A 27,997-nucleotide genomic window follows, 5' to 3' on the forward strand; every position below is an offset into this window, starting at 1 on the left:
CAGTGTTTTTAAATTTTGTGAATTAATGAACATATAGCATTTAAATAGGATATGGCACATATACGTAACTAAGTGATAATTATTTCAAGCCAATTCTATTCCAAAGTTTATAACTGTTAGGCAACCTATGATCTAAAGACTATGTGCTAAACCGGACTACGCAGTACTTCTAATGACCTCACCAGGCGTTGCCAGCAAGGTACTTTTGGAGCCCTGTAGCGAACTCGGAATTTGTCAATGTCCCACACAGGCAGCTGTCACTAAACGACTGAGGCTGGCCTGACATGGGAACTGGAAAATCTTTTTCAACTTCCAGGACAGGCTTAGGAACTACACAGAGAAGACAAGCAGCACAAGCTGGCTAGACAGAACCAAGCTTTGACGTTTCTGTCCTCTCTGTGTATTACTTTACCTGGAACACAGTGCCTCCCTGGCTGTTTCCTAGGCCATCTCATACAAATACAAGTCTTAATTCTAAGTGAGTGTCCTACAAGTAGGACATTTGTCGCAAGCTAAATATTGGATATCTTTACACACCAAACAGCTCACTATTGTACTGCAGTGGTCAATGGAAACACCCAATGGCATATGAGAAAAATACCAGCAGATAAAAATAATGAGAAGCAGCCAGAAGCTAACATTAAGCTCTGTCACTTTCTACCATAACTGATATAATGATCAACACCAAGAATCACTCAGTAGCCTGTAACTCAGTACATACAGAGACAGCACAGTAATTTTGATGGTAAAAGAAGAGTTTTAAAACCAAGTGTTCTGATTCTGTTAACTGACTTCTTATGCCCCAGGCAATGGGATCCTTGAGCACTTACTTGCAGGAGTCAATGACATAAACAACATCATTTATGGTGATGCTTGTCTCAGCAATGTTTGTGGACAAAATAATCTGTGAAGAAATGAAATTTTAAAAATTACACTTAGGAAAATATTTTATCATGTACTCAAAAAGAATGATCTGCCTATGTAGTAAGTGACAACAGAATTACAAAAGTTTTTTTTTTTAATCACTCAATGACTGGATAACTGGAAAAACCACTAAATTCATGAAGAAAAGACCTGTGTTTTCTTCCTCAATTTAGATCATTTACAACTTTTTTGGATAGCTCTTTGAAGGTCTGTCTCATTTAATATCTAAGGCACTTGCAACCCTGTTACCTTGGTTACTCCACTTGGTACTGGATCAAATACTTTGCGCTGCTCCTCTCGCGGAATCTGAGAATGCAGAGGTAGAATCTGATACCGGTGGCTTCCTGTAACAACATGGAAAAGTTCAGGTCTTAAAAAGGAGCCTAGTTTAAAACTGCCTACATTATGTACTTTTAAATCAAAAATCAATACATTAAACTTTGTTTTCACATACTGGCTAGGGAACAAGCAAAATCATTCATTTCCCACTCTCAAGTAGTTGAAAATTCAAGACAGACTCATACCAAAATGTGGATTCATTTCCAAATGCTTCTGCATAGTATAAATCAAATTCCAGCCAGGCAGAAAGACCAACACTGCTCCAGGAACATTAAGGGTCTCAATGTACAGAAGTAGAGCTTCAATGAGTTCAAAAGGAGTTTCCTTTTCATTCAGTTGAGCCATGCTTATCCTTGTTTCTGCACCATATTCATCACCACAGATCAGGTTGCAATTTGCCTGCAAAAAATAGGGAAACATATTTTGGACTGTCTCAATCACCACAACTCACAACTAGATAGATGTGTTCTCAATGTTCAAATGACACCTAAATATTCTTATTATCTCTAGCTGTTTGGTTGTATTAAGCATACAGAAGAAATTTAATTTTTAAAAATGTAAAACCACTGCATACTGGCTTATTGAATTTCTTCACTGACCAACATGTCCCATAGGACATGACTAAAATTCAAGGCACAAACTCTTCATTTGACTGAAGTTACTAATGGCTCTTTCTACCAAGTTTCTCTCTTTTGACTATAAACTTGGTTTTTCAAAAAATATTTTCCTTACCAATTAACGAACTGCTTCTATGATCCTCTCTTGGTATCAATTACTGTATAATTACTTTATATATATATATATGCAATGCTTCTCTGTGTAATTTCCAGACTCATCTCACCCTAAATATTAAGTCCTTTAATTCTAAAATGAGTCCTGCAGACAGGACATTGGATCACCTTCATCTGAAATACTATGGTTGGTATTTTCCAAAAAGCGTGCCTGAGAAACAAAGATAACCCAAACCTTCAGTAATGAGAAACAAACTTGTTATGATTCCCAACCCCCCCATAAATTTTCTAATTCATCAGAAGATTTGAGAACGCAATTCATAATATAATTCATTTGTATCTTCAAAGTGTCTGATTAAAACTATCAATCCTCAAAAAAAAAAAAAAAAAAATCTGAGGTTATGTTTAGTATATTCTACATTGTTGGCTGCCTTGTAGTCTTCATTCTCCTCACATTTCCAGACTTAAGAGGCATTTTAAAATATCACTGGTCCAACTCTTAAGCACTATGAAGTGTCAACTTTTCTTTCCCGTTTCTTCTTAGGCAATCCCTCATTATCCCCCACTTTCATACCCTCTCCGTGTGCTAATGTCATCACCATATAGTCTGTGTAACCAAGGACTACAACTGCTGCTTCTTAAAACTTTATACTGTACACATGGGTCTCCTGGAGATCTTCTTAAAATGTGGATTTTGACTCAGTACATCTGAGATGGGGTACAAGATTGCACCTACCAGTTTTCCAGGTGCTATGGCTCATGGAATAACAGAGCAGCAAAATCATACTAAATAGTTACTAAATATCCTCCTCTTTCCTTTTTTTTAGAACCTTTATGCCAGAGATAAAACTCGTTATGAAAAAAACTTTTCACTGAATGTGGAATTTTTCGGAGTAAAATACATCAGTGAATTCAAATACATCAGCGAATTCAAAGATAGATATTATAGTCAATTTTTAAAGGTTTTTTTGTAATGCTAACTCGTTCCATCTTTTTACTGAAATCATTCTCTGTAATAAAAATTTTGCCCACAATGAAAATTCATTAAATTCACTTACATCATCATCCTCACCACCATCATCATCCTTATCCTTCTTCTTCTTGTCCTTTGGTGGAGGAACAAAGTGGGTCATCTGAATACAATCTTCCAAAAAGTATTCTGCCAGGACAATACAGTCAGGTAAGTAACAGCAACTTTCAGAATGAGCAGTCTTTAAAACTCATCCTCTAATTCACAATTCAAAATTACTTTCATGCCCTTCAATCTGATTTTTCACAACTGCCAAGGCATTTTCAGGGGCAATAACCTGTTTTCCCAACCAAACTAAGTGTTCCCATTTCTTAAACCATGAAGGAGGGGGTGAGGTATCTCTTATACATACATGTTCCCACAAAGCCAGTCAGGGTGTCCACTAACATTCATGGACTGCATACTGTGCTCTATGTTGTATACTCCCATGGTGTGGTACATGTGGACAGAAATTAGTAATAAACCATAGTCCATCCTTATAAAATGGGTTCCTTCTAGTTACTGCTCTAAAGAAGGACCTCAGTGCAAAGGCTGGAATATCTACTGATCAATTATGCTCCTGAGGTTCTTTGAAGTGTTCCAGAAGTGTTCTGGAAATGTCTCATACTCTAAACACTTCCCTACTACACCAAAGAGCCCCAGAGTACCATTCTCATCACATTATAGCAAAGGTACATATCAACATAACTCCTCACTGTGATATTAACTTGATCATGGTGAGGCAGTGTTCGCCCAGTTACTTGTTTCCCCATTTCCCTATGTTACTCTTCGGAAGCAAGTCATTAAGCAGAGCACCCTGAAGATATAAAGAGTTAAAGAGTTACTTTTTTGAGTATCTACATAATTTTTTCTGTAATTCTTCATATGAGAGCTGTGTCTTTATTATCCATGTATTTATTCAACCACTGCATAAATTAATCAGTTCAGTTTAGTTGCTCAGTCGTGCCTGAATCTTTGCGACCCCATGGATACCTATTTTTATACTTCAGGTTAAATCCAATACTGTTTTTTATTTTTCTGTTCCACCTATTCCATTTTTGGCCACTGAGAGCTTACAGTTGACTCCTATGTCCCTCTGACTCCTTCACTGTTTTTAAGCGCTTCCTTACTTTCTGGTACTACAAGATGGTTCAGGCTCATCTTGTATATTCCCTGCCTCAGAATCAGTTTTCTTTAAGGACATCTGGTTCCTTTAATTGGAGAATGGTACTGGAAACAAGATCTGGGTATCATACTACAATGTCATTACTTCTAGGCGTGTTCAGCAGACAAAGTGAGGAAATATATGTATACAAATTCATGGATCCAGACTTGTCTGCATTTATTTACTTCTATTAGAACATGAGTTCTTACAGATGTCTACAACTGTAACCTAATACCACAGAGTTTATTCAAATCTTCCCTTATACTCACCTATATAGCCTCTCACTACAGCAGTTAACTTGGTTCTCACCACCTGCCATCCACTTATTTTCTGAATCCCAGTATGCATGCAAAGCCATTTGGGAATTACTAACTGTACCCTCATGAGATATGAGTGCACTGACTTTTATTTCAGAGCTACTCTTACCTTTTAATTTCAAAAGTTAGCAGCTTGACACAGCTATTCATCATTCCATATGTACACTGAAAACTTTTTAGCTTATTTTCATGTCTTCAAATTAGACTGTACCAAGTAATTAATTTTTAAAAACAAGCTACTAGATGACTATCATAGAGTATGGTGATGATAAAAATCTTCCAAATAAAGAAGCTCTTAACAATCAGAAATGCATGAACTTGACAAACACTCACCTTAACCTTGTTTCAAAATCTGCCTGCTCTGCTCTACAAAAGATTGATTCTCTAGTTAATTTGGCCCTGGCAGCTTCAACTTTTAACAGCATTTTCCATGAATATATATAGGCCATAGTAATTTACATTTGACTATACAGAATCTTAAAAGTTTAGCTATTAAGGACAGACAATTTACTGGATACGTAAACTCCAAGTTGTGATCATTCGCTACTGCTTGACTAAAACCCCAAGAATGTTATGATGTATTTGATACCCTAATTTAGACTTTATTTTAAATATCCTTGAGATTACTCTTATCTCTGGGATTAAGGAAAACTACAGACTCCTGCACAAAATATGTTCACCCTCCCACCCTACTCCCACAATATTTACCTTGAACTGGGAAAGTCCTCCCATAAACTTCAATGATTGGGCAATTGAAGAAATATTCACAGAACATGCTAGTATCAATAGTAGCAGACATGAGAACAATGCGAACTTCAGGATAAGCCTGAACGACATCACGCAGCACTACCAAAAGGAAGTCAGTCTATTATAACATAAACACAAAAGAAAAACAAATGAATTAAGAAGTCCTTACTCATGAGATACACCTAAAAAGACTTCTGAGTTATATAAGCACAAGATATCAATGAAATCTGGTTTTTTAGGTGGCCTGTAAGATGAGGGATTACAGTGGAATGCAGTAACAGTACTTTTTAACAACAGTTGTAGCCTATTCGTTGCGGGGATTCGAAATGAGTGCTATCAGGGTAGGGGAAGGGAGAAGAAAAAAATTTAATGAGAGGAAATTTTCAATGAAATTTACATTTTCAGTTGCACAAACTTTAACTAAAGAAAGGGGGAAAGTCACAATGAGCCTTTCAGTTTTTCAGCCTAATCAGTTTTCCAATCACCTACCTAATCTTAAAAATGTTGAAAAGGTTGTACTTAGTCCATTTAAACAAACAATGATCAAGGCACTTATTTAATAATGTAGAGTTTCCATCAACCTACCAAACAACATTAAAGGTGGATCTCTGACAAACTTTTCTCTGGCAATATGGTCTTCAAATCCATCATTCTGCCTCCCCAAGCTAAAGAGAGCCACCATTCTGAATCTTTATTCCTTTTCATATACCTTTCCTCTTATCTATATTTGTATCTAAATACATATACACAGACATATATATGCATGAATTTTAAAATTTACCTATTCTTAACTTTATGAGAGGGTACAATATTCTATGTCATCTTTTGGGATTTCCTTTTTCACACACCACAGCACTGCTAAGATTCACCCACGTGTGTTACCAGTCTGACAAGACTACTTAAATATCACAATGTGTGTATATACCCGTTAATTCACCTGAAGATTTCTGGGGATGCCCTCTGCAGGCATCTATGTTGTTTTCAGGATCTTAATCGTCCAAACATTTGCCCTCTGAACATTCTTGTGTGTACCTCCTGTGGTACATATCCAAGTTTCCATGAGTAAGTATAGGTGTGGAACTGTACTGAGAGGGTATGAAATGTTGAACTTTGGGAGATAATGCTCAAATAAGAGAGGCTGATGACATTTATATTCTTCAATACTTGGTATCATCACTTATATTTTATTAATCAAGTGGATATAAAAGATAAGTATTTTATGGTCTTAGTCTGTACTTTCCTATTCACCAATGAGACCAACACCTCACATCATGTCTACTAGCCAAATATAACTCCTCTTTCAAATTTCTCTGAGCCATTTGTACTTTTCTTACTACTTTGCAGGAGGTGTTTATATATTACTAATCCTTTGTTGGCTATATTGCAATCTTCAAGCTTGTGGTTTTCTGTCAAGTATCTTTGAATGAATAACTGATCTTAATTTAGATGAACACATCAGTCTTGTATCATGGCTAACGCATCTCATGTTTTAAGAAATTCTTCTAGAAGGACTGGACTATTGTTGCCCCATAAAGTTGTGGCTACTGAGGACATGAAATATGCCTGATCTAAACTAAGATGTGCTCTAAGAGCAGAGTACACAGATTTTTGAGGACCTAACATGAAAAAAAGAAAATGCAAAAAACCTTGATATATATTTTATATTGACCACATGATGGAAATTTTAGATATACTAAGTTAATTTTATATTTCTCCTTCACCTTTTAAAATATGAGGCTAGAAAATTAAAAATCACATGTGTGGGCCACATTATATTTTTACTGGGTACTGCTATTTAGATGTCTACTTACATATTCTAGTTTATAGAGTTTTAAAATTACTTTGGCACTTAGATCCTTATCTACCTGCAGTTGATCTTTATATTTGGTTATGAGGTAAGGATCAAAAACTATTCAAGGATCTCCTTACAGATGAGCATTTGTTTCCAGCTCCATTTCTTGAATAGTCCACTCCCTTTCCCACTATCTAATGTGACACCTATCACTCATTCTACTACACCAAAGCTGCACGCAACACAATCTGTTTCTACACTGTTACTCCGTCAGTCAAACTGTCACCCCTCGTGCCACACTATCTCAATTACTAGAGCTTCAAATTAAGTCCCAACATCTGTAAAGCAAGAGCTTTCATTCTGCCTGTCTATAGGAGTCCTGGTTATTTCTGGCCATAAATCTTCCCTGTTTACAAAAGAAAAAAAAAACTTCCATCAAAAAAACAACCTACTGGAAATATGATTAGACATTCGAATGTGGATCAACTTCAGATGAACTGACATAAGTCCTTCTAGCCATGAACACAACCTGCTCTTTTCTAGTACTTTGTTATGAAGTTCTATTTTTCCTATAGAGGTTCTGCGTCTTTTTGTTGGAGTCAGTCTTAGGTGTTTGACATTCTGATTAGTGCAGTGTTATCGTTTTAGTTGTTTTCTAGCTGTTGGTAACATATACAATGCAACTGACTTTTGTATATTAACTTTTTATCCAGCCACATTGCTAAATATTTCTAATTGGTCTTTTAAGTTCTTTGGGGTTTTCCCTCTTAAAGTGACAAGTTTAGATTAGGTTCATCTGAAAGAGAACAAAGTTTCTGCCAAGTTGTTTTTCCATTTTTACTGAATGAACAATATATTAATATAGACCTGACAAGCTTTCAAGAAAAGCTAACCAAAACCACTTACTTTGGGGGAAATTAGAAACAATAATCCATGTTTCTAGTATGATCTGGAATAATTTAAACTTGAACATTTGTGTGTTACCTATTAGTAAAGATAATACAGCAGTTTGGCAATAGTTTGAATGACTTACTGTCCATCCACTAACGTCTTTGTTTGGATACGTAAAACAGTGTCATAGAAAACAGTCACTGCTTTATGGGATCAATCTTTGAATTATACAACTGTATAAAAAGTTAATTCTATGTAAGTTTTGCTAAGAACCAAGAGGATCAGGTGTGAAAAATCTAGTTTTCTTAATTCTGGTATTATTACCATTAACATCAAAAAAGACTAAAACTACAAATATCCAAAAAACACTGTTAACTGTATTAAATTTTAAAACTCCCTAGTGGTGCAACAGTTAGGACTCAGCACTATCACTGCTATGGGGATGGGTTCAATGCTGGTCAGAAAACTAAGATGCCGCCAGTCACATGGCCAAAAGAAAAAAAAAAGTAAAACTTATCACAAATTTTCAACTCAAAGAAAAACTGATCATTAAAATTCCATCAGATATTCAGTGATAAATCATTCAGTCGCTGAATTATGGTATAGCTTAATAATCACTGAAATTATACTTACAATAAGAGGTCTTTACTTTTAGAACTCTGCTTTAACAACAAAAAAAGGGTTTAATGACTTTGCTAAAACAGAATGGTCAATATCTTAGTGACTAAAGTACCTAATTTTGTCAGAAGTTGTAAGCTCTCTTTATTCAGTGTATTAGTATCAGTACCTTACTATAATTCTCAAGTTACTTACATTTATGTCTCTTTCATGTATTTCATCTACAATTACATGACTGATTCCTCGAATGCCTGCTTCTAATTTTCTTAGGAGCACACCTTGAAAAGAAAATCAGAGTAAACACTGGAGATGAGCTTCTATGGTAAAGTAGGGAGGTACAGAAAAGTGCAAAGAAACAAATTTCCAGACAATCATCCATGCTTCAACTACTACAACCCCAGCATTTTAGTTTCATCACTGGTATAAATTATTTAAAAAGTGATTTGTAGTCTGAAACATACTTATCTAATGAAGAGTATGAAAAAGATGTTACTCTTGTAACCTAAGTTGATTTCATTTGCTCTGTGCTACAACAACCAAAAGTATATCATACTCTCTAAGAGGAAAACTGCCAAAAGTTCTGTTTAAATAAGAATTCTGAGACTGGGCTCTTGATTCATCATTTCCAGTCATTCTGTGCTGTTATCGAGTTTTCTTCACAAACACAATGTACACCCCAAGTGAAAGGCAGAAATAAAACATGTCACTGACCTACAGTGCAAAACATTATACTCGCATGAGGGCGAGGAAGTATGGACTCAAATCGAACGCTATAGCCACAGCTTTTTCCAGGCTCTTCTCCTCTCTCATATGCAACTCGTTCTGCCACAGAAACCGCACTGATTCTCCTGGGCTGAGACAGACAAACAAGAAAAGTGATTTAAATGCTACAAAATTAGTTACACTTAGTAGGGTTATTAAATTACTGTAGTAAACCTGACCCACTGCCAGCTCAGTAATCAATACAAAGAATAATGGTGATATATTTAGAAAGTTCCAAAATTAAAAAGAAAAAAAATTCTACGGCAGATGCTGGGAGCCAGCGTGAGGAATCCTGCCCATGGCAATGGTCATGAGGAAGGAAGCCAGACAAAACGCAAAGGCGTGATCTAGCTTCAGGGGTTCCCCCTGAGTTTTCCTGAACATCTACCCCCCAAAACCAGAGTCTGCCTGCCTTATTACATATAAAAAGAATGTCTCTGGTCTGAACCCCCTTTGGATGGCTCTCTAACTTGCCTAACAGGTTCCCCCGGACTTTTTACAACTTGTGAATTGTTTACAGCCCCCCAGTCGCGAGAGGCACGAAGCTTAGAGCATCTTAGAGATACAGAGCCTTTTCTAAAAAGCTAAAAATTATATTGGTGATGGGTTTTCACTGTTGACTCAATGACTGCTGCCAGGCCTCCATATTCTTTATCTTTTAGGCACCTGAAGGATATTAATCAATGTAATTGGGATACAGAAATAGAAATATAGTAGTTTTGATGTTAGCAACACTAGACTTTTGAGTTAATTACTTTTCTTTGTTATATATCACTGCACTCCTCTTGTATCCTTGCTATGTAAAAATGTAACTTCATTTAGTGCTTTCTGAGAGTGGCACCAGACTTTGGGAAGAACAACACAAATAAGTCTTCTGGTTGACAAATCCTTATCAGAAAAAGGCCGTAAAATGTTAACTGGCCCTCTGGCCAGAAGATGATGTAAATCACCTAAGACTTGTGTATACAACTCGGTATGCAGAGAGAAAGCCTGGTTTTGATAAGAGTCAGGGCTGCTGATGCTGCATAATTTTATATTATCCATTGATGTCTATGTACCAAAAAAAGTATAAAAGGCCTTTCTGGACAATAAATAGAAACCACTGGACTGGTTTCCCCCATGTCTTTACTCTATTTTCTGGCTGAATTCCCATCTGAGGCGTGGAGGCTCGCCATGTCTACTTACTTGCCCCAGCTTCTAAGATCCACGAGAGAGGGAGCCCAAGGTGGGGCACCCCCCACTATTCACGAGGACGCCGGTGGCCTAACGTAGATGGTGCAAGCTCCTTGTCGGGAACTTTATTGGCTTTCCACATAAACCAAGTTATTCAGCCTCTTTTCTCCACTAAATTTTCCTACTACACTATTTCTTCCTAATCTCTCTGTATATTTCTAATTAAGTAAATTTTTCCTCACCCACTCCGTCTCCCCTTCGAATTCCCTGGATCCACCGGGGCAGAACCCCGGCAGGCAGACATGTTTAAAATGCTGTTTTTCACTCTGTATACAAAGTGATTCCAAGGTTTTTACAGAAAATAAAATTTCTTCACCACTGGCCCTATCTCTTAATGGTATCAAGTGATCTTTCAATAGGGAAACCGATCACACGTGGTACAGAACTTGTTTTAAGTGAAGGCACACCTTTAAAGAACTATTTAACTGAGATGTACGAGTTATTAAGAACGCGAACAATCTCATCCTTTGCTGTATCTACCATTCACCCATTTATTAATTCATAAGGTAAGTAGTCATAGCACATTAGTATCAGGTGCCACAGAAGGTGCTAGACAAACAGAAAAAGATTAAAAAACAAACAAACCAACCCCCCCAAAACCATAATGAAATCACTCCTAGTTTTGATGTGCTTATGTAGCTGGGAAAACTGAATGTATGTAATTGTTTCCTGCAATGTAGGAATAAACAGGCTGAATCATAAGGATGATGCTATGGGTTAATGTTTTAAGTGTTGGGCCTTGACTTTTCTGAAAACTTCCAAAGATTTCCCTATCATCCAAGTATACAAAACAGCATTATACTTGGTAGATAATATGGCTAATATGATATCCTGTAAGTATAGCAACAAAGGTACATGTAGATTTAGACTAAATGTTTCCAGGCTATCCTGGAATCAGAAGACATAGGCTACACCTCCACACCACTGGAAATTTTCAAGCAGAAGTTAGGTGACCATCTATTATAAATATGCCACTCTGAGAAGAAAGATGGAATAATTCTCTGAAGCATTTTTCAACTCCATAAACTTACTACTTTATGAAAGATATAACAATAAAGGAAAACTAGGGAATAAATGAAAGCTGTTTTACATGCAAAGAAAGAGAATAACCCTTGATCCACCATTGCACACTAGTTTCCTTGCTTTTATATTTGTTCTTGCTGCTAAGTCGCTTCAGTCATGTCCAACTGTGCGACCCCATAGACGGCAGCCCACCAGGCTCCCCCGTCCCTGGGATTCTCCAGGCAAGAACACTGGAGTGGGTCGCCATTTCCTTCTCCAATGCATGAAAGTGAAGTCGCTCAGTCGTGTCCAACTCCTAGTGACCCCATGGACAGCAGCCCACCAGGCTCCTCCATCCTCGGGATTCTCCAGGCAAGAGTACCGGAGTGGGATGCCATTTGTTATAGCCTACTTATAGAAATCTGTGCATTTTACAGATGAAGCCCACTGGAACTGTCCAAGTTGTCTGGGAGGGGCACAAGTTAGTGAGCAAATCACATGAAGTGGAAGACCACATTACAGAAACTGTTCTGTCTACAACAAACAGAAGCCACTTTTGTCTGACCAACTTGGATCTGGCGAATCAGATAGGAGGTGAGAAAAATCACTTCCTACTGGGGCAGGAGTTAGTTGTTTCCTACTCATGACATGCAAACAACTTCTGAGTGAAAATACAGGTGTTCAGCTCATTTGTTGGAGTTTGCACTTTTGCCTATATTGCTGGATTGTTCTGAGTGTAAAATGGAAAGTGGTAGCACAGGGAGGGCAGAACAGAACTCAAATGTTCTGTAAAACGGCATCCTCCTGAACAACACGTCTCCCAAAAGGTAAGTATTAAGAGGAAGGGTACTTCAAGGTAAGTATTAAGAGGAAGGGTACTTTACTGATAGATGTAGTTGGGAGTTAGAACATCTCCTGTGAGGCAAAGAAATCATAGCTAGTTTGGGGAGTGAGAAGGACAATCAAGAAATAGTTTGAGAAGAATAAAGTTAAGGGTCCTATCCTAGAAAAATAGACACCTATCCATCCTCTCTCTTCAAAAGCTTAGGATTATCATCAATTTTAAATGCATTCCTTTGGTCAACATTTTTAGATCCTCCCCAAACCCAACTCTCCTATAAAATATACAGGGCAATTTTAAGACATATATTCATTTCAGACACATTAAAAGCATGGTTTACACATGTCCACATAAATGTATATGCACAATTTCTTTTTATGGGGGGGCTATTTCAAGGTTCAAGATGCTCCCCCTGAATATTAATTATACTTTCCAGGTTAAGATTCCCTAAGTCACCCCTAGTCAGCCTAGGAGGTGGTATCCGGCTACCTTCAATGCTCTCCTTCCAAATGCCAGAAGTATAGGGTTACAGCTGACAGGAACCACTTTACCTAAGAAGACTTGGAAGGGTAATTAGCTCTTCCCTAACTGTGCGACAGACTTGCCAACATTGCTTATAGCTAACCGAACGTGGCAGTCAAAATGGGGACTACTGGCAGACTGGTTGTGAATACTAGTTTCAACCACTTCCTGTGTTAATCTTGGGCGATTTTTAAATCTCTTTGTGCCTCAAGTTACTGAAAGAAAAATACTAAATGATACAGTACTTACATCTTAAGAGTCATAAACTTTAAATGAGCACAAAAATATCAATTGTTTACAATAGAACTCAGCATATAATAAGCATTCTGCTAAAGTCAATCATTTATCTGTTTTTCTATCTTGCCTACTCTTGTTCTGATTGGTTTTTATTGAACCTTAAGGTGATAAGATAAAGAGAACCAAGGTTTGAATGCAAACTTAAGGACAAAGTACTCTCAGTTTTACCTTATTTTAGGCCCAAAGAAATGGGAGTAACAGACCACCTGACCTGCCTCTTGAGAAACCTGCATGCAGGTCAGGAAGCAACAGTTAGAACTAGACATGGAACAACAGACTGGTTCCAAATAGGAAAAGGAGTATGTCAAGGCTGTATGTTGTCACCCTTTAACTTATATGCAGAGTACATCATGAGAAATGCTGGGCTGGATGAAACACAAGCTGGAATCAAGATTGCCTGAAGAAGTATCAATAACCTCAGATATGCAGATGACACCACCCTTATGGCAGAAAGTGAAGAGGAACTAAAAAGTCTCTTGATGAAAGTGAAAGAGGAAAGTGAAAAAGTTGGCTTAAAGCTCAACATTCAGAAAACGAAGATCATGGCATCCAGTCCCATCACTTCCCGGGAAATAGATGGGGAAACAGTGGCTGACTTTATTTTTCTGGGCTCCAAAATCACTGCAGATGGTGATTGCAGCCATGAAACTAAAAGATGCTTTCTCCTTGGAATGAAAATTATGACCAACCTAGACAGCATATTAAAAAACAGAGACAATACTTTGGCAGCAAAGGTCTGTCTAGTCAAAACTATGGTTTTTCCAGTAGTCATGTATGGATGTGAGAGTTGGGACTATAAAGAAAGCTGAGCACCGAAGAATTGGTGCTTTTGAACTGTGTTGGAGAAGACCCTTGAGAGTCCCTTGGACTGCAAGGAGATCCAACCAGTCCATCCTAAAGGAGAACAGTCCTGAATATTCATTGGAAGGACTGCTGCTGAAGCTGAAACTCTTAAAACTTTGGCCACTTCATGCGAAGAGCTGACTCATTTGAAAAGACCCTGATGCTGGGAAAGATTGAAAGCGGGAGGAGAAGGGGGTGGCAGAGGATGAGCTGGTTGGATGGCATCATCGACTCAATGGACATGAGTTTAAGTAAACTCCAGGAGTTGGTGATGGACAGGGAGGCCTGGCATGCTGCAGTTCACGGGGTTGCAAACAGCCAGACACAACTGAAATGAACTGAAATGAGGTTCGAAGACTCCCTTCAAGCCCAGACATTAAGAATCTACCATATGATTCAGTTTACCTTATCAGTGAAAGATACCAGAGCTTAACACAAAACTTAAATTCTTTTCATGCCTTTTCTTTTTTCTGTTTTTAACTTAAAGGGGCCTAATGCTCTACCACTTTCAGAATTTTCTGTCACTACAAAGGGAAGCTGATCAAAGAATTAGGAATGCTCTGGCTTCCAGATGTTTCCACCTCTCAAACACTATTCACAACAGGCACATGCCTCATAAACTGGCTTGTTACTTACCTGAGTTACTACAATGTTACACTCAGCTGCTCGGTCATTCTGGATACAGTCATCTAGAATAAACTGGGGAACCTGTGTGGTTTTACCACATCCAGTAGCACCTCGAATAATGACAACTGGATTCTGACTAATTGCTTCCAGGATTTCACTTTCAAATTTCTTCACAGGCAGTAACTCTCTCTCTTGTAAGACCTGTATTAGAAAAGTTACACTTTACATGTCCACCAACATACGTATCAGAAGCAACTATTTTAATTCTGAAAAAAAAAAAAAAAAAAAAACCCTGCCATCTCTAGGAAAAGTTACTCCTTCCCACTGGCACACACACACGTTACTCCTTCCCACTGGCGCACACGCACGCACACACACACCCCTCTAATTGAACAGCCTCCTTTCTATTAAATTTCTGAAAATAATCTATCTTTTGGCCTTAAGTCGCTTCATTCAGAAAACACCAAAACACACACACATGGAAAGTTATTATACTCCATCTCTTCATTTACATTAAGAATCACAGGCCCTTAACTCACTACTCCTATCCTCAGAGGTAACTAGGAATCAGTTAGATTAGTATCTTTGATTTGCCTTCCTAGAAGGCAAAAATATATTATTCACTGTTTTGAAGCTCTTAAGCCCAATTTGTTTAAATACTTCAGACTTACTGCTTGCAAATCACGATCCTGTTCCAGCTGATACATTAATTCATTCTTGAGGTCCATGCTAATTTGTTCGGGAGTAGCCTGTAAAATGGGAAAGCAACAGTCACACAAAAGCATAATTTAGATTCATTTCTTTAAAACTAGTCATCCGAATGAAATATGTTCAAAAGTAAAACAGAAGTCTAATCTCAACAACAGTGCTGCACTCACATAAGCCAGAGGCCCCTCATCAATGTTGCTGCTAGTCCAAGGATTCCAGTTGGATTGTGGTGGTGACCAAGGAACCACACCCACTGGGTTTTGCCGCTGAGATGGCTCAAACTGAGCCAGTTTGCCAAGGTTGAGTGCAACAGGCACAGAGGGATCTTCAGGCTATTAAAAAACAAAACCAAAAATATCAGTTGCTTGTCTGACTAAAGAAGGTCAATACAAAGGTGAAGAACTGAGTAGCTGTATGCTTACTAGGGGCACGATCTCAAGATTTAACTCTTGAACAATGTTCTGCAGCTGATGCTCCAAATCTTGAGAAAGGTTCACTTTGTAAGGCTCCACCTACAGAAAAGGGAGAGTCATCAGAATCGTGTAACATACATATGAACACTACTCAGATTTACTACGGGAGGGTTAAGAGTATGGAGTTGATACTAGGCCTACAATAGACCTAAAGCCAACAAGAAGTCAGTTCCTTGGTGAAAGAATTACTTTAATGATAAGGAGTAGGCCATTTCCATTTCTTGAGGCAAGAGTCCTAGAATGATCAAACATCTTTAGCCAAATATTAAACAGAAGCTAAACTGAATCTCACGGGCTTCCCTGGTGGCTCAGTGGTAAAGAATCTGCCTGCCAATGCAGGAGACCAGGGTTTGCTCTCTGGGTCGGAAAGATCCCCTAGAGAAGGAAATGGCAATCCACTCTAGTATTCTTTCCTGGGAAATCCCATGGACAGATGAGCCTGACGGGCTATAGTCTATGGGGTCACAAAGAGTCGGACAGACCTTAGTGACTAAACAACAGCAAAACTGAATCTCATATTATCTCTCTGGGCTACTAAGTCTAAAGACTCACTGTCTCTCCTTCTTTCTTCTTTGTAAGTCCAGAGTAAGGTTCAATCACTCCAAGGTGGTAGAGTTGTCTGACAAGTGACAGCGCACAGGACTGTGCTGCCAATTTTTTATTTGATCCATGTTCGCGTGCAAAAATCCCTATAATTTAAGTTCAAAATTACCAAAGAGAAAAAGATAAATTGTCTTAAGTACAGAAACATCCCATCATAAGAAACTAGGAGGTTAGGGAACAAAAGCTGACCTAAAATGCAGAGTATGAGTTCTAAGCTCTTTTCATTCTAACTGCTAACTCAAACCAATACCATTAACAGCTTACCATCAGTTATAGGCACACACCAAGACACATACCACATACAAATCTTTACATTAAAAGCAAATAAACTATTTTAACGAAGCTGTCATTATTAACATCATATAGCATTAAAACGGGAAGAATTTAACTTCTGAAAAATAAAGGATTAAAAAGCAAATCAAAGGAATGAAAATGGGTCCAAAGTGCCTAGACCAGGAGTCAAGCAATTTTCTTCTATTAAGGCTCAAAAAATATCTCAGGCTTTAAGGCCATATAGTCTCTGTCACAGTTACTCAATTCTGTCTCTCAAGAGTGAAGCCATTTACTAAGAACACTTCAACTAGAGTTTGACTATGGGCCCAGGAACCAGAAATGTTATCATGTTTATGAACAGCTCATAAATATAAGACAGAAATAATAATGTGTCATATATTTGACCCACCAAGCTTAACATATTTATCTGGAATTCTACAGAAGTTTGCTATTCCCTGATGTAAACAAATGACTGTAGCTATGTTCCAAAAAGCTTAAAACTCCTATCCACTCAAAGTATTCATAAAAGTCTAGGATTAAAAAAATTCAACATCATCTCCTAGCGCTTCTTTCAAAGACTTGATTTTATTCTAAGTCTTTGATACACTACACTTAAGTCATAAGAATTAGACACTACACATAAGTGCATAATTCTCAAGCTGGAAAGAATCTTTACCCACTTCCCTCAACTTGTGGTGAGGTAAACTGAGTCCCAGCAACACAGGTATGATTTAGTTGAAATCACTAAACTTGTTAGAGACAAAATCAGGTACACAGAGCTATTCTATACTTTCAAGCATGACACACTGCCTGCTTTTAAACTTACTAAGAATAAAGAATACATGTTCATGCTTGTCTTTTTACTTCCTTTATGAATAACCCCAGCCAGTTCCTTAAATTCCTCCTCAAGGGTAACTTTCTCACCTCTGTCTTGACTCTATGACTCTGCTCACATCCACCTTTAGACCTCCAATCCTATCATCTGATTAAATCCTTTCTAAATGTCACTAAGTTTTACCTGAAGGGGCTGTATCTTTTCTCTATCAACGGAAGGATTAACTCTTTGACACCGGCCCACTCCTCAGCAGCCTACCACCTTACCCTTTGAAATACAAAACTAGCTCAATCTTTTCACATGTCAAATTGGGAAACTGGGCCTGTTAATCACTAATATTCTAAAACACCCTAAATGGTACCTTATAGCATGGACTCTGTCAAATTAATAATATATGTGGCTCAAGACTTTAAGCTGTACAAGACTCAGAATAGCAGGAAAGCAATAACACTTACTTCTGCCTATCTGCTTGATATAAATGGTCATTTCTGCAATAAAGCTCCTGTAACAACATATACAAACAAGGTTAGAAATTTCACCATTAGAATTATTAAATCCAGGATTCTTAAATCAGGCTTTCCAACTGCTTAGGCAAATCAAAGCAAAAAACCACTGTAAACATTTCTGTTCACTCCTAGAACAAATGAAGTACATAAATGTCAAATAATGTACAACACGGCATGAGACAGCTGTAATCAAACTTGATGAGCCAACTGTTCATGGAAAGAAAATGTTAGGAGTTGTGATTCCATATTTACTTACTTTAAACTGTATTTCAAGGCTGCAGTCTGAATAGCTAGAAAACATTCAGTGAAAAGGAATTTTCCACTTAGCCTGAGGCCAAGAAATAAAATAAGTCCAATGCTCTCCTTAAACTATAGTTGTGGTTGTTTTAAGATTCTTTGCATGGGCCACCCACTAATGATTTCAATCTGTTACGATCAGCTAAAAATAGGCTCGTATGCACACATACACATGGGTATACGAACACTGAGCCCGTGTCAGTGGCTCGAGACAGAGATCTGGTATCTGCCTGCAGTTGGAAGTAGCCCTTAATAACAACAAAAAAATTAGCTTATTTAAGTCAAGTTTCGGAGAACAAAATATTTTTGAAAACTACAGCTAAAATAGCTAGCAGATACTAGGGAATAAATTTGGGCTTTAAAAAGGGGAAAATTGCCCTTTGCAAACTATGCTTTCTGATCTTTCCATTGCATATTCTAACCTTGGCTTTGTGCTGTGAATAAAAGGTCAGGTGAGACTTACAAAAAAAAAAAAAGTTAAGATTCCTTCCTATACCTCGTGAACTGACCTTCAGGCACAGCGGCTTCAGGGGTCAAAGGCCACTGGCTTTCAGGGAAACAACATCCACCCTTTCATTAATGACACCGATGCCAGTATGTTTCTCAGCCAGGCTTAAAGTCAGCACTCAATCTCATTCTCCTCCACCTAGGGGGGAACAGCAACACCAGAAATCAGTTTACAATAGTTTCCCATGTGATTGCTTAGTTCAGCCTAAGCAGCAGCACATGTGTGTATGAACACAGACCTCTAGTGTTGCTGTCTGTTATGCCTTTAAAGGACATACAAAGAGCAATGCTGTCCAAGCTCCCCCAACTGCCTCTGCCTTCCTTGTCATAGCCTGAATTCTTTAACTGTTTGTATCAGAATCAATTAAGATATTAAAACAAATTTACAATAAGTTTCAGGCATACTTAAATTATCTAACTGCCCTTAAAGTTATTAAGAGCTACTAAGCCCAATCAGTGTAGAAAAACAAAAATTTTTTAAAAAATCATCAACAAATGAATCTTTCTTTTATAATCTGATGGTTTCATAAAGTCAGATGTCAAAATTAAGTATTTGAGAATTCAGGACTGAATAAAACATTGGGAAGCAGGGGGAACCATGCTCTGAACATCATTTTGATCAAAGTTTTATTTCAGTAATAATTATTTTAGGGTTGCTGAATGCAACACTTTGATTTTTAAGGAAAACAGTTTTGATGCATTTTGACTTAGTTCATATAAGGACAGCAAATTAAATCATCCAGATTTTCATTCAAACACCCCCTCCCTTTCAATAAAATATTAGTGCCCCCAGAAGAATCTTATCCATATGAGCCTTCCTGGGAGTAATAATTACTACACCCTGGAATGCTCTCAGGAAGAACAGCAAGCAGGCTGAGAAACATACTGTCACTGTGAGAACCTCCTCCTCCCTGTATGTTCAGTTTTATGAAATTTAACAGAACAAAAGTGTGCTAATTTAACTCACATACAAAGACGGAGGCTCTCCTTCAGCTTCACAACAGGCCCTTAAAACTTCACTAATAGGACTCAAACACAGGCAACTTTCAAAGCCGATGGGAAATTTGGTTCTAGATGTAACACCATCTATCTCTGAAGACTCTAAACTTTGTCTAACTTGACACGTTAAAGAAAAACACATTATAACTGCTTCTAACACCACAGAGAACAACAAACACTACCTCTGGCTGACTTTTAAGTCAAACACGGACAAACCACTACTTGAGGCTACTACTGAGGCTTTTGCCTCTTAGATTCATACGAGAACCAGAAGTCTAGCAACACAAATAGCAGATTTTTTGCAGATTTTATTCTTACACAGAAAATTTTTGTGATTTTATTCTTAAAATCACACTCCTAAGTGGAAGCCATCGCAAACTGCACATTACACATCAGTGACAATTCTTCTCGGTCAAAGTAACGTATCTTTTCACCATTTCTACTCATCCACAAACTGAACCAGATGCCACGTACAAGAACAGAACAATAACTCTACAAACCCCTAACTTACTATAGAAGGAAAAGAGTGAAACAAGCAAACCTGTTGTGATCAGGACCCACTTGGGTGTACTTATATTCTCCTTGAATCTTTTCTTTTTGGAAATACTGGTTCAGACGAGCCTTAGCATTTTCCAAGGTCCAGTTTCCATGAAGTCCAGCGTTTAAATCCACTTCTTCAGATTCAAGGGTCTGTTGAATCAATGATAATTAAATTTGGCTTATGATGCTACGTATATTTAAGATACACAATTCTATAACAACAATTTCTTTGTACCATGCTTTAAAAGTGCAAAAGTTGTCTTTTTAACTGCTTTTAATCCTAGTCAAAACTCAGCCAGAACTAGTTTTTACTCCATGTGACAGTCCTATCGTATAAACACGCTAGTGGTTAATGTATTACACATTTAAACTGTTCCTAAGAAACCTTTGACCACTTTTTTAGGCTGGTTTAAAACTTTAAACAAATAAAGCGAGAAGATTTCACTGGTGGTCCAGTGGTTAAGACTCTGCACTACTAGGGGCATGGGTTTGATCCTTGGTTAGGGAATTAAGATTCTGCATGCTGCACACAGCCAAAAAAATATAAGTATCTATCTATTTGGCCAAAAAAAATAAAGCATCTATCAAGTTAGAAAAGTAAGCTGTCTTATCAAAGCACTTTTACTGCAAGTGATCAAGAAATGAGGTTTACTGAGGCAACTAAGTTTCCTACAAAGAAGATGAAGAGACATTTTATTAATACCAGGAAAAAACAGTTTTATTTCACAGGCAATTCTAGTGACCAGAATTAACAGGTAGCTTAGATTTATGGTGTTTTGTATGAACTATCGGTATCAAATAACTAAAACAATCACTAAATTATAAAGTTGCAAGTATTTTAAACTGTGCCATGAACCAAGTCCCCTTACCGCTTGGACTTCCTGTTCTTCTTTTCTTGAGTAATAATCCTTCAAGTTGGCACCTCGATCCCAGGTGGGCACATAGCCAGAGCCCCCACCTCCAGAATTATTTTCTATTATGGAAAGAAAATGATGTTCTTTTAACAAATCAAATTGTACAAACACCCTTAGTATTTTTTTAAACTACTCCTAATTTAGATTTCAGAGCTCTATTATTAGAAATCCAAGATTTCAATTATTTGGAAATGGACCTGAAATCTCTCATTTACTTAACAAAGTCTTACCTCACTGAATACAGGTCTGAATTGCTAACTGTAAAGATGGTACACAGCAGGGTGCTGCTAGTAATGATCTTAAGTGACTGATAACCTGGCATACATTATCATGTACCTCTGTTTTAAGTTGTTACATATGTAATAACTGATTAAATGGTAACTGTTTCTTCACTAGATATGACCCTGAAAGAAAGCTACATGCTAGTGCTAGAGATGGAAATAAGGAGAAGTTAAAAAAGTATTAAAAAGTGATGAATTTTAATGAGAAAGCAGAGTAAAAATTGTAGTTAATATTGCCTAAAACTGCTTATTAATACTTTTTACAAGTTTACTGAAACAATCTTGGAAGTAAACATTGTTATCCTTGTTTCATAAACACTGGATCTGAGGCATAAGTAATTTGACAAATATTCCAGGTAACTGACCCCACAGGGGACACACTAATGAAAGTTTTGATATATACAGAATTCAGCAGTGACTGGGACCCATACAGCAAACAAACAAGCCTACAATATTTGGTAGAAATCAAGTTAAAAACAATATTCTAGCCTGTGCAAATCTATCCAGAGATCAAAATCTATTGACAGTAAGTAATTGAGCTGTATCACTTCTTAAGAGATTAAATAACCTGGTAGTATCTGCAAACTTATGAAGATCTTGGGTTCTCGCCACATTAGGACTTCAGAATAGTTATTTCTAATCTGTCCAAGCGAGAAAAAGATGATGACTGTACAAGACAGTGTATCTTATTCTCAGTCATGTGCACACATTCAAGTCCTTACCTGCCTGGAGAGTCAGATGTGGAGGAAGAGGTCCTCCCAGGTTTCCTGGTAAGCCTCCATCATCTGCTGTGGTATCAGATGAATCAGTAGCTGAGGGTGGAGGGGGTGCTACCTATAAGAGGAAAAGTCAAGGCAAGGTCAGTAACTTTGCCTTCAGAGACCATTAAATTCTCTAAACCTCAGAGGAGGCCCATGTGTCACCCCCTCTTTTCCTCATGCGTAATTATATAGATGAAAATAATTTTCACACAAAAACTGGGATCACTTTATGCTGTATACATCATTTACCTTTCTGCATAACTAAATAAAGCTATGAGCCATGCTGTGCAAGGCCACCCAAGACGGACAGGTCATAGCGAAGAGTTCTGACAAAACGTGATCCACCAGAGGAGGAAATGGCAACCCACTCCAGTATTCTTGTCTGGAGAATCCCATGAACAGTATGAAAAGGCAAAAAGGTATGACCCTGAAGGATGAGCCCCCCAGGATGGAAGGTGTCCAATATACTACTGGGTAAGAGTGGAGGGCAATTACTAACAGCTCCAGTAAGAATGAACCAGCTGGGCCAAAGCAGGAATGACGCTTTGATCACAGGATGTCTAGCAATATCCCTGGACTACCGACTAGATGCCAGTACCAACCCTCCCGGTCTTGGTCAAAAATGCAATGGGGACAGGGGGACATGCCAAAACTGCCCATTGAGAACCACTGGAAATGACTGAAATTGTGGAAATGCAAAATAATTCAACTCTTATCCTACAGAGAAAGAAAATGGTAACAGCCTGCAAGAGCACATATGCAGTATCCTTTGATCCAGCAATTCCATTTCAAGAAATCTCTCCCCAACACAGATGAGCAAAAATACAAAAATTTGTATGTATACACATGCATAATACATAGGCTACTCACTTTAGCATTATAAGTAACAGTAAAAACCACAAAAATCCATCAGTAGAGGTTAGTTGAATAAACTATGGTACTATTGAAGTGAAAAGCAGGTAAGTAAAGAAAAAGAAAAGTGTACACAAGATACTGTTAGTAAAATAAAGAGCTGGGGTTAGGAGTATTAATATACATTTTTTTTGGCTTATAGTTAGAAAAAAGATTGACTAATAACTAAAAAACAAAAACCCAACAGGAAAACAGATGGAGGAGGCAGGGACAGACGTCAGACTTTTCCAAATACACTTGTTTCATTAATTGAACAAATTATGAAACTATTTAATGTAATTGTCCAGTTTTACAATGATCCTTAAAAATTAAAGCAAAATGAAAACAAACCAGAGGATAGAGATAACAGAATGATCACAAAGAGGAATTATTTCAACGTGTAAGTGCAGTCATTTTAAGTCTGCAGTAGGTTATGGGGGCTTCTTCCCAGGTGGCTCAGCAGTAAAGAATCCGCCTGCCAGGCAGGAGATGTGGTCTGATCCCTGAGTTGTTAAGATTCCCCGGAGAAGGAAATAGCAACCCAGTCCAGTATGCTCGACTGGGAAATCCCATGGACAGAGGAACCTGATGGGCTACAGTCCATGGGGTTGCAAAGAGTCAGGTATGACTTAGTGACTAAACAACAACAAGTAGGATATACCCTAAATATGAAAAGAACGGCAAAAACTTAAATTTTCCAGTAATTGCATAATTGATAACAGCACTGGAATTTACAGCAAGAGACTGCTGTACATATATTATTGAATAAAGCAAGAGTAATTATGTTAGGGCTCTGCAAGGAAACACAGTTTTGGTTTGGGGGTAACAGACAAACAGATGTACACAAAGGGTGAGAAAAAGCTCTGCCATTCTGAGTTTAAACTGGAAGCATCAGGGTGAACTCAAAATATACCTTGTCTTGGAAAAAATTTTCTCAAGCTTTGTACACTGAAAAGGCTAAAACAATGACCAATTTAGTAGTAACTCTTGGCACTCAGTTTGTAGTCTCTAAACACTACCCCCCAGGAAAAAGAGCCAGGGATCTTAACATCTGTAATAGTAAAATTCAAGCTGAGTCAAACATATGATATGCCACAAAGCAAGAAAATGATCAGACTAAGGGGTAAGGTTGCTACTGCTACTGCTAAGTCGCCTCAGTCGTGTCCGACTCTGTGCGACCCCACAGACAGCAGCCCACCAGGCTCCCCCGTCCCTGGGATTCTCTAGGCAAGAACGCTGGAGTGGGTTGCCATTTCCTTCTCCAGGGCATGAAAGTGAAAAGTCAAAGTGAAGTCGCTCAGTCGTGTCCAACTCCTAGCGACCCCATGGACTGCAGCCTACCAGGCTCCTCTGTCCATGGGATTTTCCAGGCAATAGTACTGGAGAGGGGTAAGGTTAAAGGAACTGAAAAAAATCAATCTGAAGAAGGTCCTACCAGCTAAAAATGGGACAACTTAAACAGCAACAAAAAGAATAATGAATGTATTAACATGTTACATATTTGAATCAATGAGTTCATAATAATTCTGGAATAATACCTAAGTGATAACCTTTAAAGATACTAGGAATGAACTTAACTGTTAAAGGGAAAGAATCAAACATTTATCTTTAACATTTTCTGTATAAATTATACCCCAGAATAACTGAATTATTGATAAAGAGAGGTTCTGTTTTTTTTAAAGGTGGTTTCTTGTTATAAAAGTATTTGAACTAAAAAAAAAAAAAAAAAAAATCAAAGAAATTTACTGAAGAATTAAATCCACAGTGATATCAATGGCTGCTAACATCCCATCAGGTGCTTCCTCCTGATGGGAGTACAGACTTAATCTTTGGAGATTTCCTGTGCCTGCCCCTCTACTCCAATCAAATTGAAATCTGATCAAGTCTCTAACCACCAATTATGAGAAACAGAGGAACAGAGAAATACTTTATGATACCAGGGGGCTGTATCTGCAAGATCTAAAGTGTGGGAAACTAAAAAATAAATAACATGCTTTCTTTAACAAATTCCAAAGAAAAATTAGAGACACGGGGAGGGAGAGAGAATCTAGTGATAAGAACACCAGACATCAATTAACTGTAGAACACAGAAAACATCTGGAACATAATTTAAATAAACTACTAAAAATGGACTCATGGAACAATCAGGAAAATCTGAGTACTGACTGGGTGTTTGGGGATGTTAAGAAACTATTTAGGTTTGATAATGGAATTGCTGTGTTTTCTAAAAAGATTATCTTTTAGAGATACAAACTGAAATAGTAACAGATGAATGACAGGATATTTGGGATTTGCCACAAAATAATCCAAAAGGAAGAAGGTAGATAGAAATTAAGAGATGAATCATGATTGGTCATGGTGAAAAGTATTGCAACACAGGGGTTTGTGATATTATTCCTAATCTTACTTTGACACACATCTGACATTTTCCATGATAAAAGAAAGTTTAAGTATTCTTGGCATTTAGAAATAAGTCATTTTTGGCAAGTACATTCTGTTGCATGAAAGGGCAAGTGAAATGACACAAACAGGGTTTGGTGAGGATGGGGAGGTAAAATATAGATGGTATGGTAAAGATTTGCTTGTGATATAATATTTTTCCAAGTTCATCACTCATTCATCTAACCAAAAAATATTAAGTGCCTACTGTATGGAACAGAACTTTTCTAGATGCTAGGGGGATAGCAATGAATTAAACACAGAAACCGCCACCCCTCCCCCCCGACCCCATCCTCTGCTCTTATGAACTATAGTATGAGGATCTAGGGGTAAAAAATAGATTAAAAGAGGGGTCCTCAATCTCAGTATAAATGACATTTTGGGTTGGATGTTTCTTTGTTTCAGGAAGCTTTGGCCTCTCCCCATTAGATGTCAATAATGCCACCATCCCCTTCCAGTTGTAACAAATGTCTCCAACATATTGCCAAACATCCCTGGGGGACAAGATCACTCCCAGTTGAGAAGCACCAGGCTAGAAGTTAGTAAGCGCTACGGACAAAAATCAAACAGTGAAAGGAGACAAGCCACCAGGCTAACAGCAGATTTGCAATTTTCAACAGGATGGCTGGGAAAGAGCACCCTAGGCAGAAAGAATAGTCAAGCACAAAAGTCTTGAGACGGAAAAGGCGCTAGCCTATTTGACGAATTGCAAGAAGGCCAGTGTAGAAGTGAGGGACAAAGTAGAAAACGCATAGTTGGAGCCTTACAGAAAAGATCTGAATGCGTTACAATGCTAACAAGAAAAAATTGAAAAGGATACTATTTCGGGTATGGCCCAGTAGCTCCTACTACACCAACTCCTGCAGGTAACATGAACTCCAGAAAAAAAACCCTTAAACTCTCCTCAGCTATACACAGGCACTAAAAAGTGAACAAAATCTGGCAAACTCTAGAAGGAACTTGAAATGAGAAAGCAAAAAATAGAAAGTACAATTTCAGCTTATTATGCCTTTTATTACTAGGGAAGACCATCTCAGACAGCTAAAACTCAATAGGAAACCCAGTCTTTCTGGCCAGAAGTATCAAAGGATAAGAATTTGGGGACACCAAAGCTGCTAGAAAGTGAGAAAGAAACCCTGGAAAGGAAACAAAGAGGAATCCCAAACTCTGTGTATAAACTTTCCCCAAATCTCTGGCTAACCTTTAAACTATATATACGCAGGAGAGATTTCAAGCCTCCTAGCACAGGATTAGAAAACTGAAGTGAGATCTGAACTATCACTCAAAAGATAGCGCTGGCACCAAGTCCATCTAAATTAACTGCTTGACAACACAATGACAAAATACTCTTCGGAGGACTAACATCATTTAGTTTCCAAAATATAACAGGAATGCCCAGAATATAATGCAAAATCATTGGGCGTTCAGATGCAATTGGACCTAGAGAGCAGTGGGAACCCATCTTTCAAGATGGGAAAATGGCTTTACTGGCCTCCAATAGCTGTTTTATTAGATGCAATGAAGCAGGTGATATAGAAGCAAAAAGTAAAATGCAGAAGAAATGATAAAGATCAGATCCTGCACCAAAAGAGAAACTAAGAAAAAAGATGATAATCCAAAAGAAGACAAAGGAAATGTCAAACAGTGTGAAATCAATTATGTAAAAAAAATTCCAGAGCTTCCAAGACCACAAGCTTAAAATAAGTAAAGAAGACAGTAAAATTCTGAAAAAGGGCTGGAAAGATGGATTCTTGCATGAAACACTTCTGGACAGGAGAGCCAAAATTGAAAGCTGATAGACACTGCAAATGACCAGGATTTTGTTTCTTCCGCAACTATTGTAACTATGCTCAATGATATACAAGAAATTCAGTCATATTATGAATATATGCTTATACTGGATGAAATGAAATACCACCAGAAAAACAAAACCTGTTTTAAAAAAAAAAGGCTGGAGAAGGAAATGGCAACCCACTCCAGTGTTCTTGCCTGGAGAATCCCAGGGGCGGGGGAGCCTGGTGGGCTGCCGTCTCTGGGGTCGCACAGAGTCGGACACGACTGATGTGACTTAGCAGCAGTAACAGCAGTGTTAGTATGGCATAATTTTATAAACATCCTTTAACTTTCAGCCTATGTGTGTCCTTATATTTAAAGAGGGTCTTTTGTAGATAGCATACAGAAGGGTCCTATCTGGCACTCTATGCCTTTTAATTGTGTTGCTTAGACCACTAAATTTAATTAAAATTGTTGATATAGTTGGGTTTAAATCTATCATTTTGCTATTTCTTTTCTATTTGCCCATATGTTCTT

At 37.8% G+C, this 27,997-nt stretch overlaps 1 protein-coding gene across 3 annotated transcripts in view; it reads right to left on the minus strand.

Moving 5' to 3' along the window:
• Positions 1 to 27,997, minus strand: part of DHX9 (DExH-box helicase 9) — a 45,929-nt gene that overhangs the window by 10,985 nt on the left and 6,947 nt on the right. The window contains exons 4-20 of one of the 3 annotated variants that reach the window (XM_040263840.1): positions 22,319 to 22,430; positions 21,271 to 21,374; positions 20,403 to 20,551; positions 18,865 to 19,001; positions 18,008 to 18,054; positions 16,394 to 16,530; positions 15,791 to 15,880; positions 15,539 to 15,700; positions 15,332 to 15,409; positions 14,670 to 14,861; positions 9,245 to 9,386; positions 8,729 to 8,811; positions 5,194 to 5,350; positions 3,053 to 3,153; positions 1,449 to 1,662; positions 1,174 to 1,268; positions 831 to 904 (exon numbers count right to left, since the gene is read on the minus strand). In XM_040263840.1, the coding sequence (XP_040119774.1) occupies positions 831 to 904; positions 1,174 to 1,268; positions 1,449 to 1,662; positions 3,053 to 3,153; positions 5,194 to 5,350; positions 8,729 to 8,811; positions 9,245 to 9,386; positions 14,670 to 14,861; positions 15,332 to 15,409; positions 15,539 to 15,700; positions 15,791 to 15,880; positions 16,394 to 16,530; positions 18,008 to 18,038 (1,556 nt within the window). In that variant the 5' untranslated portion in view covers positions 18,039 to 18,054; positions 18,865 to 19,001; positions 20,403 to 20,551; positions 21,271 to 21,374; positions 22,319 to 22,430. Of the gene's footprint in view, positions 1 to 830; positions 905 to 1,173; positions 1,269 to 1,448; positions 1,663 to 3,052; positions 3,154 to 5,193; positions 5,351 to 8,728; positions 8,812 to 9,244; positions 9,387 to 14,669; positions 14,862 to 15,331; positions 15,410 to 15,538; positions 15,701 to 15,790; positions 15,881 to 16,393; positions 16,531 to 18,007; positions 18,055 to 18,864; positions 20,552 to 21,270; positions 21,375 to 22,318; positions 22,431 to 27,997 lie in introns of all 3 variants that reach the window. The other 2 variants (XM_040263839.1, XM_040263842.1) reach the window with 2 other exon arrangements.

The sequence above is a fragment of the Oryx dammah genome, unplaced genomic scaffold (genome assembly GCF_014754425.2).
Source record: "Oryx dammah isolate SB20612 unplaced genomic scaffold, SCBI_Odam_1.1 HiC_scaffold_21, whole genome shotgun sequence".
NCBI classification, from domain to species: Eukaryota; Metazoa; Chordata; class Mammalia; order Artiodactyla; family Bovidae; genus Oryx; species Oryx dammah.